A 19,424-nucleotide genomic window follows, 5' to 3' on the forward strand; every position below is an offset into this window, starting at 1 on the left:
ACAAGGTGCTGGCGAGAAATTGCGTTTGTGATTGGGCATTTAAAAAAGAATTCCTAAGTACGTTATGTGACCCCAGTAATGTAATACGTGCTATTACATCATCAAATATTTGTAGGTTCCATGCAAGGATTGTGCTAAGCAATTGTTTATGAATTTTTATTGTTCTCCAACGAATTTTGTAGCAATTAAATTAGTCCTGTTGGTCTCCTGTTGGTTCTGTCGGATATGTTTATTATGATATCATATATGATCCTTGTATGGTTACTAAGAATTGCCGACCCACGAGTGAAAGTAACAGCTTCAAGAAATTTATTTTCCGTCCCAGGGGCTCTTTCTATCTTCAATCAAATTTTAAATACTGTTTGAGCATACTATTCTACGGTTATGCATTCCTAGGAGTTTGGTTAGCCTATTAAGAAATGGGACAAACTATTAATAATAATAATAATAATTGTGGTTTCCGCGTAATCGCAGCGGAACAGCATTAGGCCTACAGTAGCCTGTTTTCAGCTGCCCTTTTTCTTATTATTCTCCACATTTCAGACTGATCTTTTCATGAGCAGCATTGCTCTTTTTTTGGTGACTATAGCCACTTTTTTTTGCGTCTGAAACTTTCACGTGGTACCATCATTGCAGCCAACATTGGTCAGGCTATGGTCAACCTGAAGCTATGGTTAAGTAAGAGCTCATCCTCACACAGACAGCTTCACGGAGGCAGGGGATTGAACTCTCAATCATTGGCGTGTGAACCACACACCTTACCTCTCGGCTATCACGCCATTATTACGATCAGAACATAGCTTTTTAACGTGGTTGAGAACGTTGGATTAATGTTATTAATGGATATATTCTATCCCACCCCAGTGAAAGAGTGGAGGCATGACAGACCGGGAGCACTTATGTTGGCAATAATTTCATTCGAGATACTTAATGGAACATGAACAGAATTGCTTTGACAAGTTTGACGACAAATAAAGACGATTACAAGTTACTGTTGCACCAGTTTTTTTTGAAGAAATAAGTGAACATGAAAATAGTCAATCTGTTTTGCATTGCAATTAATTGTTATGCTGAGTATATAACATAACTTTTTTTCATGATTGATTAAATGAGAGCTGATGTGTTGTTGTAGGTCTGCATGTTGTGCCACAGGCCAATGCCATCGGCAGGGACAAGCAGAAGGTCTACTTCCAGAACGACCAGGAAGAGTACTTGGACACTATCCACAAATTCATCAAAGGTTAGTCACATTTCACACTTATTTTATACGTAATGACTACTCATTTTGCACCATGACTCGTGTTGTAATGACTTAAGTGATAGATATGAATAGCCATTAAGCAATGAATATTTCCTGTAAGGATTTAAAGTGAATAAATGTTGATCTTGTATAAACTTTTATTTTGAGCTTTGGTTATTAATAGCCGCACAGCGATAGCTGGGTCTATTATTGGCCTTCTCTTGGTTTTTTTTACGACTCGAAGAGGAGTATTGGTTTTCTCTCGGTTTTTACGACTCGAAGAGGAGTATTGGAGAAGTCATTTTTTTAATCAATTTATTGGAGTGATTTTTGAAGCGGGAAATGAAACGCGTGAAAAAATATGGAGTGATTTTGGTGCTGAACAAAAGTAAAGAGCGGAGCGAAAAGAGAGTGGTTTTTATTCATACCGCTGTTTTTGAGTGAGCGAGAAATAGACGTCTGAAAAAAATTTTCTCTAAGCGAGCGAAATTTTTTTGTTCACGTGCGGCTTTTAAAAGCAGTTTTTTTGAAACTTTTGATGGTTATGAGGTTTGATTATGATACTGTATTAGTATTAGGTTTGTTTTGTTAGGAATTGAAGGTTTCGAGCAGTTAATTTGAGTTTAATGCTAATTTGGAGGTTTTTGATCAGTTTTGCTGATTTTTAGACGAAATTTAATGATTTTTTGTCTGTTTTTTTTGCATTAATGCTTTAATTGGATTTGAACAGAAGCTTTTTACTTAAGTTCAGAATGTTCAGATACCAATTGACTAAAGTTTTCTTGGTATAAATTAATTTTTTCCTAGAAAAATTGAACGGAGAATTGAGAAATCTTAAACCATTTTTCTTAATTTTTACCATTTTTTCTTTCAAATCTTGGACAAATTTCTTAGCCTATAATGACTTGTCCATTGTTTTGCGAGATTTTCATTGCTCTATTTGCAATCGAACTTTACTCGGCTTTATGTTTTCCTTGTACTATTAAAAAAACTCTAAGTTTTTCTAGTTTTTTTTTTTGTTCAATTTGTTTATGAATGCCGTTTCTATTCTTCCTTAAAGTTTGTATGAAATTTGTATAGGTTCTGTATTCACAATAGTTCTTCTAGTTGTTTATTCATCAGTATGGGCAATTTTCTCCTTCGAGTCGTTTCCGGAATTCTTCCGGATATGTTTTCTTTTACAGGAAGTAGATTTGTTCACGCGGCATTTTGACCTAAAAGCGAAAGTGAGAAAAGTTGTCTTGGTGAACAGATTTTCGCTATGTGGGAGAAGTTTTTTGATCATGCGCTGCGTTTAGTGAGTGACTTTTTGACTTTGAAAAGTAGTTTTTGACTGAATTGCACATAAGCGTTTTTAGCCGTTTTTTCGTCTAAGTGGACCAATTTTTTTTACTTTTAATTTCGTTCTTTGTAGAAATTAATTTTAATCGATACTATATGGAAATGGCAACCTCGAAAATGGATGGCACAGAGTTTTTCAGAGCCTGAAAATGCGTTTCAAATTGAAAATTGGCACCTAATTCTTGATTTTTTAGTTAGTTTTTGGCTTTTCTTTTAATTTCTTCTTGGATTTTTTAACCGTCTTTTTGTCAAAAATCAGTTAATATGGCAATTTGTCTTTGATAATTCCTATACTCAACGCCTCTTTCTACCTCGATGTACTTTTGTTCCATTAAATGGTACATATGCTAATCCGATTTTGGTAGTTTTTTCCGATTTTCGTCAGTTTTTCGTTTGTATTTTGGTTGTAATAGCTAGAAAAGTTTTTTTTGTGCAATATGAGGGACTTTAATTTCGATTCAATTAAAATTCAATCATTTTTTGGCATTAAGTTTTGAGAAAACAGTTAAAACTTCATAAATGCAGTCTTAACTTGAAAGTTCTTTGACCATTTTTTTTGCAAATTGTTTCACTGTTTCTTTTTTTTTATGAATTCTGCTTTTTCCTATTTTTTGGTCTCTTCAGGGGGATAGATCTTTGTATCGGATGACTTGTTATCTTGAATGCTGAACAATGAAATGTTCGTTTTTCTTGAATTTTTTAAATTGATTTTTAACTTTCAAAAATCAAGAAAGTCTTTTTGTGTTCCTTACATTGTGCCCATATTCTTCGCATTCTAGTAAGTATCTTTCTAGCTTTGTCTCCTGGCACTTAAATTTATTTTCGGTATATTGATTTTTCCAGTAGTAAAAAATGTACGATTGCATTTTCTTAGATTTTCGTCATTTCTTTGGTTTGCAATTGATTTCATTCAACAAAAGGCAGTACTGAGAGTTTGATAGCAAGCTTCTCCCAAAATTTCCACTTATGACTATTTACTGCAGCATTCTTCCGGCCTTGGTATTAATTTAAATGATTTTTTTCCTTTGAAAATTCTTCTGCTGCTTATGTCTTTTCTATGATCAATTTTATTTTTGATTTAGCATGAAATCATGTTGTCTAGGTTATGTACAAAAAGGAACAATATGTGTGTGTGTTGTTTTTTGTCTTAATTGCAGTGATTAGAAGTGTGATTATAGGTTTTTTCTGATTCTTAAATTTGAGCTTTCTTGAAAAGATTTAACTTAGTTTCTAAGATTTATCTGCCGTTTGCTTTCGCGATCTTTTTCAGAATAGAATCATGAATTATTTGAGGGCTATTGATAACATTGCCAGCTTTTTCAGACTATCAGGTTTTTGACCACCTAAATTATTTTGGATTTTTTAACGTTACCAAACGTTTTCAATCATATTAAATTTTGCTGAATTTTGTTTCTCTTGTTGGCAGTGGTTTAAGTTTCACCAATTTTTAGAGAAGACCTGGAGAGGTAGCGAGTTAATGGTTGAATACAAAAGGTAGTGGCTTCGGCTGCAGTTACGGTTTTTGTTAGCGAAGTTTTAACGCTTCAGTCGCTTCCGGAATTCTTCCGGCTATGTTTTTTATTTCGTCGTCGCGATTTTTGTTACGACCATATGACGTCACAACCACTTCAAATCTGCTTTTTGTTCATTCGTTCATGCAATTTCAACTGAAGTGCGTGTGTGACTTCATTTTTCGCTCTTAGTGGAGCGAGTTTTGTTGTTCATTCGCGTGATTAAATTTTTGGTCACACTTGACTTACCTCACTCTTGAATGACTTCCTCACTTTGAAATTGACTTTGAAAATGACCTCACTTTGAAATTGACTTTAATTTACTTTAATTCAAAGAGATAAGATCAAATGGGTGTGTGTCACTCTGAATAAAGGTTTGAGAGCAGCTAATAGAGGCAGCAAAAACGTATACAGATTTTTAATCACGACATTTTTTTGGTCTGTCTTTTTCCTGTTTTTTTTAGACTGCAGATCTACGAAGCTATTGTGGCTATTTTCTGGCAATCTGCCAGCTATTTTATGATTTTAGAAAATTATTTCGCGCTGATTAAAAAGCTATTAGGTGGCTGCTGCTTAATGACATGAAATAAGTGAACCAAATGAATCAATCAATCAATCAGTTTGTGGCTTTCAGGGCTGAGGAGACCTTTATTGTATCAACTTTTTTGATAGTTAAGCTTTGGTTACTTCTCTGGTGGTTTGGTGGTTAGAGGTAAAAAAAGATGATTTTATTTTTGAAAAGAGTTCATTCTTCGGTTCAATTGTGTTTGTATTTTCAGGGCAGAGTGATACTAGCTTGAGCGACGGAAACACTTGGGGCGACTGCAGCAAGGACAAAGTGAACGCCTCATGGGCTGAAGAGAAGCCATGCTTCTACTTCTACCTCAATGCAGTAAGTGACTTCACCTCATCTATCATCTGCCTTTCTATACGCTCCAATTCTATAGTATTCGAGTCGCAATTCACCCGTGATTTTGGACTTTTTATCTTGTAAGGCCTGACACTTGTCTTGTATATTTTTGTTATCAGCAGTTATCAGTTTTGCTGACTAAGACTTCGAAAGACATTTTGTATGATCCTGCTTCGTAAAAGTTGATAACGCGTCTTTTAAGATCCGAAACGATGAATATTGTCAAGTCATCCAAACAAGTATAAGAAATTGGACCTATTGGTCCAAAATTTCTTCGAGTCTTTTCAGATACCGGAAATGGAAGACTGGCTGAGCTGAAAAATATGAAAAGATTAAGATAGTTAACCTTCAAACGCTTCGAAATACCAGGAAAGTTTCCCCCACGTCATTGATTGAGAAAAAGTATAAACGCTGATTTGATAAGTTGATCACGAAGAACGTCGAATTCATGGCTACAATCTGCACGTTTAGCTTCAATTTTCTACGCCTCATCTCTTTTGAGTGAACTCGCGTAAAAATAAACACTATACGTTAAATTTGTGTATCGGACCGGATGTGTATCTTTACAGTGTCTAGATATTGATTTTGTATTTTTAGGTGCATGGATTCAAGCCGGAACCAAAAAGTGGGGAGGAAAGTGTTACCATCGAGTGCAAGTCTGCTGTAAGTCTTCGTCTATTGCTCCTTTCAAACATTGTTGCCGTTTTCAACTTCCTTCCAGCGCCTTTGCCAATTTTAGAATATAAATTCAACATGTTGTAATTTACAGATGTGCATGATTGTTATATCCTTAAATTTGGCTTTACGTGGTTTCATTGGACATCTCAGTTATTGGACTCCTTTTGTCATGTACATGATACAGATTAAGTTCGCTGGTTTGACTGAGCCTCGTTTCAGTGGAGCTATATTGCGGTGTTCGGATTTCTTTTTACATTTCAATGAATTTGAATTGTATTGGGGGCGCTGTCTTTCTTACGACTCGAAGAGGAGTATTGGTGGGACGTCTTTTTTGACCGGTAATTTTGCCGGAGTGTATTTGGAACAGGAAGTGAAATGCGTGAAAACAGTGTTCATGTCAAATTGCTGAAGAGCTGAGAGAAGAGAGGGGGTTTTTCATGTCGCTTATTTGAAAGAGAGAGAGAGAGAGAGAGAGAGAGAGAGAGAGAGAGAGAGAGAGAGAGATTGAGAGAGAGAGAGAAAGTTAGATGTAAAAAAAATTTCTTTGAGCGAGCGAATTTTTTTGATCATGTGCGGTGTTTTCAAAGCATTTTTTTAAGTTTAAACTCATTTCTTCTGCCAAAAATCTTTGTGTCGCTTACCCAAACCACTAATAGTGCGTTTCAAAGCTTTAATGATCATCTGAATCAAAAAGGAAATTTATGTTCAATTTTGAGCTATTTTTTGCCACGTGCGCTTTTTTCTAGCAGTTTTTGTATTCTGCTTCAAATTTTTATAGCTTTTGGAGTTCTGTGGTTGAAATAAGCTGCTCTAGTGGGTTTGATTGGTTTTCAGTATAATTGTTATTAATAGCGGCCGTCAGCCTCACAACGACTACTATTTAGGCGATCTCCTTATTTCAAAATTCGCTTTACCTCTTGATCACTTTTTCGCTTTAAATAAGTCACGATTTTCACTCTTGGCTTTTGACTTATTTCACTCACTGTTTCAACTGAATGGATTTTAAATACTCTCACGTTTTGAATTACGTAATGTAGTGAATACGTTCAATGTCAAAAGTGCAAAATCGAAAGGACGGGATATACGGATAAAGCCTGGTCATTAAGTCATAGTGCATTAGGTTAACAAAGGTTGTTAAAGCGATTGCCAGCAGGCATTAGTATGATGTCTTATAGCGTTCAGTTTAGAAGCTGAATTTAGTGTAATTTTAGAATCTAAACGAATACGCAGAATTTGCACACCAAATAGAAAAATTTTGACAACCGGAAGAATTCTGTAAATTTCTATCTCTTATTTTTTCTTTTTCTTTCTATGTTTGATATTGAGTTGATTTTTTTAATAGCCGCCGTCAGCCTCTCAGCGGCTTTTTTAATGCGCTCTCCTTTTCCAAAATTCGCTTTACCTTTTGATCACGTTTTTCGTTTTACATAAGTCACGATTTTACCTCACTCTCTGTTTCAACTGAATGGATTCTCAATTCTTTTAAGCATTATGTTACGTAACGTAAAGAAAAGAGCAAAATCAAAAACGGGATAAACTTTCGAAGCCCGGTCAGTAAGCCATTATGGATTAGATTATCTAAGTTCATTAAAGCGATTGCTGGCTGGCATAGTATTATGCTCAGTAGCCTTCAGTTAAGAAGCTGAATTAAGTTTAATTTTAGAATTGACCCTTATATGCAGAATTTACACACCAAATATGAACACTTATAAAATTTATGTCAATTTCTCTCTTCATTTTTTTCCGTTTCAATAGCAATCTGGGTCGAGCGGGTCAACGGCAGTTAATTTACGGCAATTTGCCGGCTATGTTCAACGATAAATCAGTATTTTAAAGCAAATTTTGGACTATTGTATGTTCTATATATTTTTCCTCGTTTTGAGCTTCTCGCGCTAGTTTTTCTTGTTTTTATCTTTAGTTTGGAGCTATTTTATAGCTTCTGACCCCAGAAGGTGCTATTGAAGGCCAGAAAGAGCGCTTTTCACTGAAATAAAAAACACAAATTTCTGTAATTTTCTGGCGTTTCCGTTCTGCTTTTTCTGTTGTTTCATTAGTTTCTGCCTGGTTTAGGATAAGTAAGTGTCTGCACATAAGCAGTAATAAAAATTTATTTGCAATGTAGTTTGCAATAGTAGTTTATTTGCAATGTAGTTAGAAATAGCATTTTGATATTTTGTGGATAATTTTATTTAAATATTTTATCGAAAATTTTCCTTTTTTCTACATTGTTCTTCATTTCTTTTTCCTTTCCTCAGTTTTCTCTATATGAACTTCTTTGTCGCTTCTTCAGTCAATTGGCAGTTGTTTATTGACTAATAACTGTGTCGAAAGGTTTTTGCCAGTAGTTGTTTTGTTTTGGAACCGCAATTCGAAATGAAATTTTTGTCAGACTTTATTAATTGTTCGCAAACGAAGTTTGTAGCAGTTATATTAGTCCTGTTGGTCGTTTTTTGTGATGTCTGACCCATTTGACTTTTCGTCCTTAAACGGGATAAACAGGTAACGCCCAGTGGGCATTAAGTTTAATTAGTGGCACTTAGTCGCGTTCTGTAGTCCCTCAAGTGCTTATTGTGGTGAAGCTATTGGGAAGGCCGTAGTTAAAGGTTAAAAGGTCATTTTTAGTGAGTTTTTGAGCCCCAAAATGTTGCATTTTTTTGTGTTTCTTCTTCGTTTTTCGAATATTTTGTGGGACCGGTCTTAAATTGAGGATGGTTGAAGTTTGTATTTTGCAAGAAATAAGTACTTTTATGACCATTTTAAGAGCTATATGTTTCGGTACTCCAAACAAAAACACGCAATTTTATACAAATTTTCACAAATTTTATACAAGTCTTATCAAGTTTTTCGAATATTTTTGTCATTTTTCGAGTTTTTTTCAGCCCTAGATGTTGCGGAATCTCTTCTAGGGTTTGAAAATAAGCTACTGCATAGCTTCTAGTGGTAATGGAATAGTTTTCAACATTTAAACATCACAAGTTTCAGCTTGTTTTGTTTCAACATGCACAAGTTTTTCCAGCCACTCGGTCTCGTAACCTCTTTAAGGGTTTGATAATAAAGTGCTGAATTTTTTTTGCCATGGAATAGTTTTCAATTTTATATCACAAATTTTAGCAATTTTTTGATAAAACCTGCAAATCTTTTTATATTTAACTATACGAATTTTAGCATTTTTTGCCAAAATTTGCGATTGCATTTATTGCCATTTTTCAGGTTTTCTGCAGCCTCAGGGGTCAGAAAACCTTCTTTAGGGGTTGATAATAATTTACTGAAAAATTACTGTTGGCCATGGAATAGTTTCCAACTTTTTGATATGATGAAATATAGCAGGTTTTTGAGAAAGCTTTCAAAAGTTTTCTAAACTTTTTAATCATTTTTTTAGCTTTCTCCAGCCTCAAGAGCAAAGAAATCTCCTCTAGTGTTTGATAATAGGTTACTGCACTGTTTCTAGATATAATGGATTGTTTTTCAAGGTTTAAATATCACAAATATAAGCAATTTCTATAAGAAATTATTGCGATTTTTTTCAAGTATTCTGATTTTTTTTTGAAAAATTTGATTTTTCTGACCTCCTGCAAGGTTTGATAATAAGCTGCTGCAAAAATTCTGGAGTTTATAGAATAGTTATCATTATTTTGTAATTATTTTGTAATCATTATTTTATCATTATTTTGTAATCGTTTTTGCAATTTTTTAATGAATTTTAAATTCATTCAAATTTTCGGCAAACTTATCATGTTCCAAGTTTATGAGTATTTGAGCCAGTGAAACTTTTTAGGACCTGAAATAAGGATACTGGATAATCTCTTGAGACAATAAATTGGTTCTGAAGATATTAATATCAGTAATTTAAGCAATATTTTGTCAAAATTTGCAATTGTTTTGAAAACTTTTAATGTTTTTTCTGAGTTTACTGATCATTACTGGCCGACGAATTTTTTTAATTTTTGCAGATGGGCTACATGGCAGAAATACAAAGACAAAAAAATAGTTTTGATCATTTTCCTCACTGCAAAATCTGGATTTTTTTAAAATTTCGCTTTCAATTTTTTCTATATGATTTAATTACAAGGCCAAATTTCTTGCCTTGTAATTAATCTCATCATGGAAAATATGCCTAGCTCTTTCTCTCTGTCGGTTGGGATTTCTTTGTTTTTTTCTTGTTCAAGTTTTGTCTTTAACTCTCTCTCTCTCTCTCTCTCTCTCTCTCTCTTTCCTTAAATCTTTAACTGGCGGTGTGTCATCATCTGTTACCCTGATTAACGCTGAATTATAGTAGAAACGTTTTCTCTTAAATGACTCAACTAGTACTTTTTAGGAAATCATTGTTAGTTTCTCTCAAACAAAGTTTGTAGCAACTATGCTAATCCTGTTGGTCTTATGCGATTTTTCGCTTGACCAATTTTTGTCTGACGCATTTGTCTTTTCGTCAAAAACGGGATTAACATGCAGCGCCCAGAGGGCATTAAAGGCTCTTAGAGCCCTTCAGCTCAATAGTCTCCAAGTATGCGATTCACAGAAACTGTTTTGTAGACTTATATTTATGGTGTGAAGGGCGGTTCTCAGAAATTGACCGGCTACTAGAGTTTAACCGTAGCAATAACGGGGGTTCGTTGCCGAATTTGTAAAAGATTTAAGCAAGGTTTCAAAACTGTCTGGTGGAGATAGAGTAAGTTTGATATATCGATATTGAAAAAACTGTTTGCCAATGAAATCAAATCGCTGTCACCTCTTTCTTGGAAAGCACAATTCCTCTTCTTTTTCCACTTTTTTTCTTTTTATTCCTTTTTAATTGCTCACAAATGAAGTTTGTAGCAATTAAATGAGTCCTTTCGGTCTGTTTATGCAATTTTTCACCTGAACGATTTTTCGTCTGGCCCATTTGAGGTTTCGTCATTAAAAAGGGGATAAACAGGTAGCGTACAGCGTGCATTAAGTGCTCTTAGAGCCTTTAACCTTACAAGTCTCCAATTATGCGATTCACAAAGTGTTTTGGAGACTTATATTTATGGTGTGAAGGTCGGTTCTTAGAGGTTGACCCCCCCCCCCCCCACATCAGCCCCCCTCTCACTGAACCCCACAATCTCCAGCCCTGCACATCGTTCAGGCCGTAAGGGCGCCGTGCATCCAAAAACCGCCTTCCCCTGCCACCGTTGCCGCTAATTGTTACCCCTCCCCCGCTGTTGCCCCCGCCACCCCAGTTGCCCCACCCCCCACCAGTCCCCCCCCCCGTGCACCCCCATTGCACTCACCTCATGCCCCTTCACTGAAGCTAAAAGTAGCCTCCCTCACTATAACGTGGCTAGCTACTGGCGAAGCCAGACGGTCCTTTGAGAGAAATTCGCACGACGTTATTCGGTTTTGTTTAGTTTTTGTTGTCAGTTTTCTATTTTTAATTTGTCTGTTGGTGATAAATTGATCAGCATAATGAATTCAGAGGTTCTTTATTGTTAGTTAGGGTAGTCAATGTTCTGCTCCAAGAATTTTTGTTATAACGATCTGTTCACACACATTTTATGATTTTTTGAAGTCAAATTAGAGTAGGGATTTTGGTCACGACGGTGTTGCGGCCTGATTTTTTTCATTTTTATTTTAAAATGGAGTGAGACAATGGTGTTTGAACAAAAGTTTGCTTTCTCGCTAGTGTTTTTTTTGTTCACATGCAGCATTTTGACATTGTTTTTTTTACTGTTTCTTTCTATTTTTTGATATGATTTTTTTTCTGAATGGTTTACTCAATCCATTTATAGTCCATTCTTGGTCTAGTTTTTTTGTTTAGTAAATGAAAATTCTTTGAATTGTAGGTCATGACTTGTCTTGCCCTTTTGTTTCGTCGTCTGGTGCTGTTGTTTCGTTTTACATTTGTTCTCACCGCAAAGCTGAAGTAGTCAAATTTTCTGAATGACTTCTTCCTTTCACTAGCTGCATGGCGTCGCGCGCGTGACGTCATTTCTCACTCACTCTTGAAAAATTTTTAGGTCATATGCCAATAAAGCTCCTTAATAGAAAGGCTTGCGGATTGAATTTCAACAAGCCTTATTAATTTATCGCTGAATGTTTTTACCTAATTTTTTGAGCGGTGTCGATAACTTTTTCAACTTATACGGTATCTTTGTCTATCTGTATTATATGGCAGGCAACTCTTTCGCATTTCGGCAATCTGCGGGCTATGATTAATATTTCAAATGGTTTTGATTTTATTGAGCAGTCTTTTTAACGATTTTTAAATCGGTATTTTGTTCTGAAACACGATGTAAAAGGCAATGCCACACGTGTTAATACTGATTTTTGTTTATTGTTAGAGAAGAGAGTGGTGCTTGTCTTCATACTGGTTCTCAAAAGATCAGCGACAAAAGTTCGTGTAAAAAATATGCGAGCGTTTTTGAATCATGTGCGGCTTCTTTAAAACAGTTTAGTAGCTTTAACTTTACCCTTTTTTAGCCGAAGTAATTTTTCTCAACTATGTTTGCCTCTTAAGAACGCTTGGAAGCGCTTTTGACGAGCGGAAGCAAATAATTGACTTTAAGATGCAGTTTTAATCTACTGTTGTCGTTCTGCCATTTTGGGCGTAATTTTTATATCCTTTAATCTGTTTGTGTTAGGGGAGTTTTTTTGAAGTCACCTTAATTGCTATTAATTTCGATTTTTGGTTACAAATATTGATTAACGTTGACGATTTAAAGTTTTCTGCTTTCTCAAGTTCTCTGCCTATGTTTTTCTTAATTGCTCTCGAACGAAGCTTGAAGCAATTATTGTAAACGTGTTGGTTATTTTGTAATTCAAAATTTGTGAGTGACTTGAGTTACTTCAACGCCCTTGACTTTTTCGTTTTACGTGATCTAATTTTCTGCCATTCAGAAGTGAGTATCAGCATCTGAACTCAAGGGGCTTAACAAAAAGTCAAATCAAATGTTGCGCCGAAATTGGAGTAATTTTTTCACTTATTAGTTTATTATTAGTTGTTAGAGAGGCATATAATTTCTAATGACGTTATTAATAAAAAAAGGAAAAATATTGTAATTAGATTTACTTCTCGTGTGTTTCCAATCATTTTTTTCGGTTTTCGTAAGCATGTATGGCTAGTTTTTTTTACGGTTTACCTACTTGATGGAATGCAAACTATATTACAGGATCTGTGAAGCGTAAGCCCTGGGGTTGCAACTTGTGAAGATTTTTGTGGAGAAGGTATCATCTGATATTTTTCTTCCTCAGTTTTTGTCACCAAAATTGATTCGTAAAAAGATAATAGAAATTAAAATTATTAGTTTCGTTTATTGAGTAACCTCTGATTGAGCACTAGTAATTTTTTTTACTTCAAGTGGATTCCGGAGTTATTCGGTTGTTTTTTTTAAATAAAATCCCTTCACACATTTTTAATGCTCTTGAACGAAGTTCAATCAATTAATATAATTATTAATAGCCGCCCTCATCTTCTCGGCCGGCTATTATAGCGCTCCTATTTTTTTTTACTTCGTCGAACTTTTTTTTCGCTTCACCCATTTTGCCGCTTTTTCGATATTTTGCGTGAAATCTTTTTGACTTCTCTAGGCTAGTTTCACTCTTCTGTCATTCTGCTCAAAGTCCTTTTAAACAGCAGCTGCTCAGCAAAGCAATTCAAAATGAAGAGAGTCAGTATAAAAAATCAAAATCAGAAATAGAAACGGGATAAACCCACAAAGCCATATGATACTAGACCCTGTAGCCTCTCACTGAGAGACAGGAGTATGTTCAATTACGAAATGACATCAAAATAAATCGCACTTAAAAATGTTTTTATACAAAAATCAGTTTTTGTTGATATTTTCTTTTATTTCAATCCCAATAGAGTTATGGCAATCAACGGCGGCTATTTTCCGGCAATCTGCCGGGTATGTTTATAATTATAATCAAGAAATCAATTATTATAAACGTATTTCTAATTAATCTTTAACGAAGTCTGAAGCAATTATTGTAAACGTGTTCCTCTTTCGCTTGACCGTTTTAGCGGTTTTGATATGGAACATTCTGTGACTTCTTGACTGATTTTTCCACACTTTAGATTTTGCTTTTTTTGAGTGATCCAAGTTGCTCTCGTTGGTAAAGTTGATCTAAGTTCGTTGGTAAAAGCGATTGTGAAAGGAAACAAAGGCATTTTGGCTGAGTGGTTAAGATGGTAGACTGCCAACCTGGAGGTCTGTGGTTTGAAACCCTATGGTGTCGTTTTTTGCGATCAAAAAACGATCCTAAGCTACACCCCGTTTAAATTAAACTACTCCCGCCTGTCATTCGCGAGCAAATCATCCGACGTTGGTCGATTTATGTTTTTTATTCCAACGCCTGACTGTTATACCAACGCCCCTTCATTATTGAGTGATCTAAGTTGCTCCTATTCTGAAATAAATTTCGTTGCTGATATAAAAGCAATTGTGAGCGAAAGAGAGTCAACCACGGTAGCTCAGTGGTGATTGATGTGCGCTTACTTTGGTATTATTGTTTTCACTTCGATATTTTGTGGTCTTCAATAACCTCAAATAACGTCATTTGAGGTACCCTTATTGTCCAACCACAGCCTCACAAGTTACCACAGCTGACAGTCATTCGAGAGCAGTGCATCGGTTATGTCAATCTTTTCTTTCATTTTGTGCTTTTGCTTTATGAAAACATCAGTTTTATAATGAAAACTCAGTTATAATAGTTATCAGTTTTATAATTATGTAGGTGTACGCAGTCAGTAGAAGCTGTTTCCTGATAATCTGATAGTTACGTTCGTAAAGATCTACCTTCAAAATAGGTGTTCACGGTTATGAGCTTCAGAAGATGTGTTTCAGAAAAATACATACGACAAGTACTTCACGAAAGCCACAGCCTATCCTACCACCGGATTCGACCTAGATAAGTTTCCTTGGAAGCATGGAGTTGACTGGGACAAGGATGCGCCAGTGGTGGCTGTTCAGATTGAGCTGAACAAGGAGTACTTCAAAAACAAAGGAGACGAAGCCAGGATTGTATGCAGTGCCAGCGCCGCGTAAGTACCTACCAGTTCGTGCAGTTGAATAAGTTTTAGGAATGAAAAATGAACCTTTTGACTTTTCGTCCCCAAAAATGGATATACAGGTGGGCGGTAAGTTCTCTTAGAGCCTTCCAGCTCCCTAAACTCAAAGTATGCGATTGATCGAAACTTTTTCATTCATGGTGTAAAAGGTGGTTCTTACCCCACTCCCCATTTTACACCCACCCCCGCTAATACCTACCTCCTGCACATCGTTTCACCCATAATCGAGAGCGTGCGATCCCCCGGGCCCTCCTCTCCCCGCTTTGCGCACCCCACGCGCCTCCGATTAAGCTGAAGCTAACCTCCCTAAACCTTAGCTAGCTGCTGACGAAGCCAACCGCTCGCCAGTCGAAGAGCATTTTGCCCGACTTCAGTTGGTAATGTGCAATAGCCGCCGCCAGCTTGTCAACGGCTATTAATTAGGCGCTCTCCTTTTTTACAATTAAAAGAATTTGAATTGTATTGGGGCGCTCTATTTTTGATCTGTTCACTTATTTCATGAATTTTGAAGTCAAATTGAAGCGATGATTTTGGTCACGCCGAAACAGGAAGTGGAGCGAAAAAGTGAGTGGTTTTGAGGCTTGAACTTTTTTCTTTCTTATTTTTAAGTAGAGTGAGAAAATGGTGTATGAAAAAAATCGTTTTCTCAGTAGTGGTTTTTTTGTTCGCATGCGGCATTTTCCTTCCGTTTTTTTTCCGATTTTTTTATAGAATTTTTTTCTAAATGGTTTTCCCCAATCCAGTCAGTCCATTCTAGGTCTAATTTGTTGTTTAGTCAATAAAAATTATTTGAATTGTAGGTCAGGACTTGTCCTGCTATGTTTTTTTTAATTCGCTTTACCTTTTGATCACATTTTTTTTTTCGTTTTACATGTCTCAATTTTCACGTGTGACATCTGACTTACCTCACTCACTGTTTCAACTGAATTGATTTTCGTTTCTTTCACTCATTGAATTACGTAATGTAGTGAATATGGTCAAAGTGAAAAGAGCAAAACAAACGAAACAGGATAAACATATAAAGCCCGGTCATTAAAGTCAGAATGCATTAGGTTAGCAAAGTTCTTTAAGGTGATTGCTAGCTGGCATTAGTATTAAGCTCAATAGCCTCCAGTTTGGAAGCTGAATTAAGTGTAATTTTAGAATCTAACCGAATATGCAGAATTTACACACCAATTAAGAAAACTTTGACACTTTGAAAATTTCGTTCAATATCTATCTTATTTTTTGTTTTTCTGTTTCAATTCCAATGTGCGTCAAGCGGGTCAACGGTGGTCATTTTCTGGCAATTGGCAGGCTATGTTTCATCTGGCGATCTGTGAATTTATCTGTTGCTTGTTTGCGTACGCTGCTGAATTTGTCGCTGTATTTTTCAGAAATATTTACTTGGACAAGGAGAAACCCAACATCGGATCGGTCGACTTCAGAATCAGAAAGAATTAATGGACACGAAGCACAAATTTTTTCAACATCCAGTTTTCCTGCACTCAACACAAGCATACAAGTTCCTTCCGTTATTCCAAGGAAAGGAAGTCACATAAAATTAAACGATCATATGAGTGACTACACAATGTTTTAAATTAGATATAAATTTAAATTGCACTCAGTTTTTCTGTTCAGAAAAGGTGGGATTTGAAAACTGTTCAAACTTTTCATGAATCCGAGGCGAGTTTGTTCATTTCATTGATTATTGTAATAATAAGTAAGCTAACGTCTTTCTACCTGGCCTCTATTCCTCAAAACAAACGGCATCAACGTGTGTAGAAATTTGTATCTGCTAACTTGAAACCTTTTTCTTTGTTTTCTATCACTGATATATCTTGCCTGTAGTAATGAAATTCGAACTTCGCAATGAAAACCAAGCTCAAAAAGGAAGCTACAAACTGAAGTTAAATCTGGAAAATGTTAAACCATTGAGCTTGGCTATTATGTGTTGAAGATATGAAAGTCTTTACAGATTAAGGAAAGTGCAGAATATGATGATTCAATACTAGCGTGCAATATAGTTATAATGCAATCCGAAAGATCTGGAGGGCAAAAAATCTCTGATTATTAGCAATTTAAAATTATAGTGCATTCCATCTAACCTGTTCAGTATTTGAATTCAATCGGTCAAAAAGTGCATGGAAAATATGTCCACGAAAGTTATGGAGCTTTAAATCTGCAGTGCAATGCTTTCTCCCTTTCCCTGTAAACATTTTCTTTGGTTTCCAGGTTTTGTGATCATTATCAATTGGTAGTTATGATAGAGTTGATGAAGATTCTGGAGAAGATACTGTACCATTGGAGATTTCAACACAAGAATATTTACTTCTTATGTTTTAAGTTTTCAAGTATGAGTGGTTTTATTTCACGTGGGGGAAAGGGAAGAGTCCCTTTTACGTGCAGCTATTAATTTGTCTATTTACATTCTGAACTCTTTTAGTAATCAAGAAGCACCTGCTGTTTGATCGGCAGCTTTTGTTATTTATCTCATGTACTTTGTAATACACACTTAACTCTAAAATTACACTGACCAAATAAATTACTACTACTGAACTTGAAACATTATATATATGGTCACTTGTTCAATTCAATTTTTGTCACTAACATTTTTCAGGTCAAAAGACTTTGAAATAATTTCGGAAATCAGTAGTGAAGAATAAAATAATCGCATTCGATGAACTTCAGGAATTGAGGAGTGACAACAAAATTTGTAAAACCTCATTTTTGTCACTTCCGAGAATTGTAAACTCGCCTAGAATTTAAACTCGCCGATAATTTTAAGTCTTGCCTTTCATGTTTTAAAAGTTTTTTTAAAAAAAACCGTAGATAACCAAACACAATAGGAAAATAGGTCATTTTTTATCTGTGGAGAAATTGAAAATCAGAAATCTAATTTTTAAACGTTTGCAAAAATTTTTGTGAGCTCTGACAGCCTTTAGGAGAGATTTGATGAATTATTTGAAAAAGTATCAGCCATTGCTGATGAGTTTTGAAATAAAGGAATCTCGAAGAAACTGTGTGCCCCCCACAACTTAGCGTGTAAACTATTTGCGTCCCCAGATGCTCACGTTATTTTACATTATGATTAACTACGTAATGACACGTGCTCTTTTATAGGACATTCATGGGGGGGGGGTCACACAAACAGAAAACTTGGAAACTTTTTTGCAGTGGTGCTTTCAATTGAGAAAATTGACTTCAAAAATTAGCAGAAAAATGCTGAGGAAGAACTTGGGGAACAAAAAATCTGAAGCGAGCAAACTTCAAAATTATTTGGATGGAAATTGTAAAAAGCGGTAAATGTGATGTTTCACATCAGTTTTATTTCAGTACCGGGTTTCATCAGCACCGAATGGTTACCGCTCGTAGTTTTGAGATTGAGGAAAAGCAGGAAAATTTTGATGGTAAACAAGCTCCATCGTTTTGTGATTCGTGGCTTGGCTCCATTGCGTTGAATTTTAAACTCAACTGAAATTTAAGTTTAAAGTTTTTGGATTGTCCTGGAGAGCTGTCTGTTTTAATGATCTGTTCACTTTTTTCAGTTTTTTCGTCAGTGAGAAGTCAAATTTTGGTGATTTTAATCATCTTGTGGTGATTTAAAATAAGTGAGTGGTGATTTTCAGCACAGTGAAGTAGTAAAGGAGGCAAAGAAAGCGAGTGTGTTTGTAGCGTGACTTTTTTCAAATAAAATGGAAAGGAGATAAAAATCTGTGTTTGAACAAAATTTTTGGTTTTTGAAAACGGTTTTATTTTAGGTTCGGGAATTTGATTTTAGTGTTTATTGTCCAAAGTGCTGTTATTATGGAACATATGCGATCTAATGTTTGCCTATTTGCAATTGCTTGAACTCATCAACGAGCAGCTACTGCTTTCACTGACGGTATTGGCTGTCGTAAATATTTTTGGTATATGATTTCGCCCTTTCTAATAGCCGCCCTCATCTCACTCAGCTACTATTGCCGTCCTTTTTTTCGCTTTACCTCATTTTGACGCGTTTTCGACATTTTGCGTGAAATGTTTTTGACTTCTCTAGGCTCGTTTCATTCTTCACTCATTCTACTTAAATTTGTTTTATATACAAGTTGCTCAACAAATCAATCTAAAACGAGCTGAGCCAGAAAAACGAAATCAGATATAGAAATGGGATAGATCCATAAAACTCAATTTTAGATTCCTGCTACGTATACTTTCTTTTAGTTATCACCTCTCATTCATGTCTATTGGTACAAATACCAGCCTTTGTATCCTCTGTAAGGAACAGGAGTTTGTCTAACTACGAAATGAAATGAAAAATTTGCACTTGAAAACTCTTTTTGTACAAAAAACATTTAGTATTTTCTGTTTTTCAATCCCAACTGGGGATTATTGTAATCAACGGCGGATAATTTCCGGCTTTTTGACGGGTGTATTTTTTATTTTTCTTTCTTATTACAGTTTTATTATTCTCACGTCTCATTGGCTGCTAGTTTCGCATAATTGAACCTAATTAAGCGTTCGAATTCATTGCTAGTGGTTCTCATTACTGTGACACTATTTTTTCTGATAATATTTAATCTGTTTTTGAAATTTGCGAGTATTTGTTGCAGTTTTTGTGGCCTTATTTAGTCTGATCATTAAAATTCTCACATTGCCAATAGTTTAATTTTAATCGATTCAATTATTTCAGTTCAACGCTATTGTTTTCTATGACTTTTAGGCAAATCTTTTTCGAAAAAATGAGTTTTTTGGGTT

The 19,424-nt window shown here is 35.3% G+C and overlaps 1 protein-coding gene across 1 annotated transcript in view; it reads left to right on the forward strand.

Annotated features, from left to right (window-relative positions):
- The window catches only part of LOC142351426 (sodium/potassium-transporting ATPase subunit beta-2-like), a 29,940-nt gene extending 12,643 nt beyond the window's left edge, over positions 1-17,297 (forward strand). The window contains exons 3-7 of the mRNA XM_075403432.1: positions 1,133-1,240; positions 4,872-4,984; positions 5,600-5,665; positions 14,485-14,681; positions 16,085-17,297. Of these exons, the coding sequence (XP_075259547.1) occupies positions 1,133-1,240; positions 4,872-4,984; positions 5,600-5,665; positions 14,485-14,681; positions 16,085-16,151 (551 nt within the window). The 3' untranslated portion in view covers positions 16,152-17,297. The remainder of the gene's footprint in view (positions 1-1,132; positions 1,241-4,871; positions 4,985-5,599; positions 5,666-14,484; positions 14,682-16,084) is intronic.
- Positions 17,298-19,424: the final 2,127 nt, after the last annotated feature.

The sequence above is a fragment of the Convolutriloba macropyga genome, chromosome 13 (assembly GCF_964194025.1).
Source record: "Convolutriloba macropyga chromosome 13, txConMacr16.3, whole genome shotgun sequence".
In the NCBI taxonomy this organism is placed as follows: Eukaryota; Metazoa; Xenacoelomorpha; order Acoela; family Convolutidae; genus Convolutriloba; species Convolutriloba macropyga.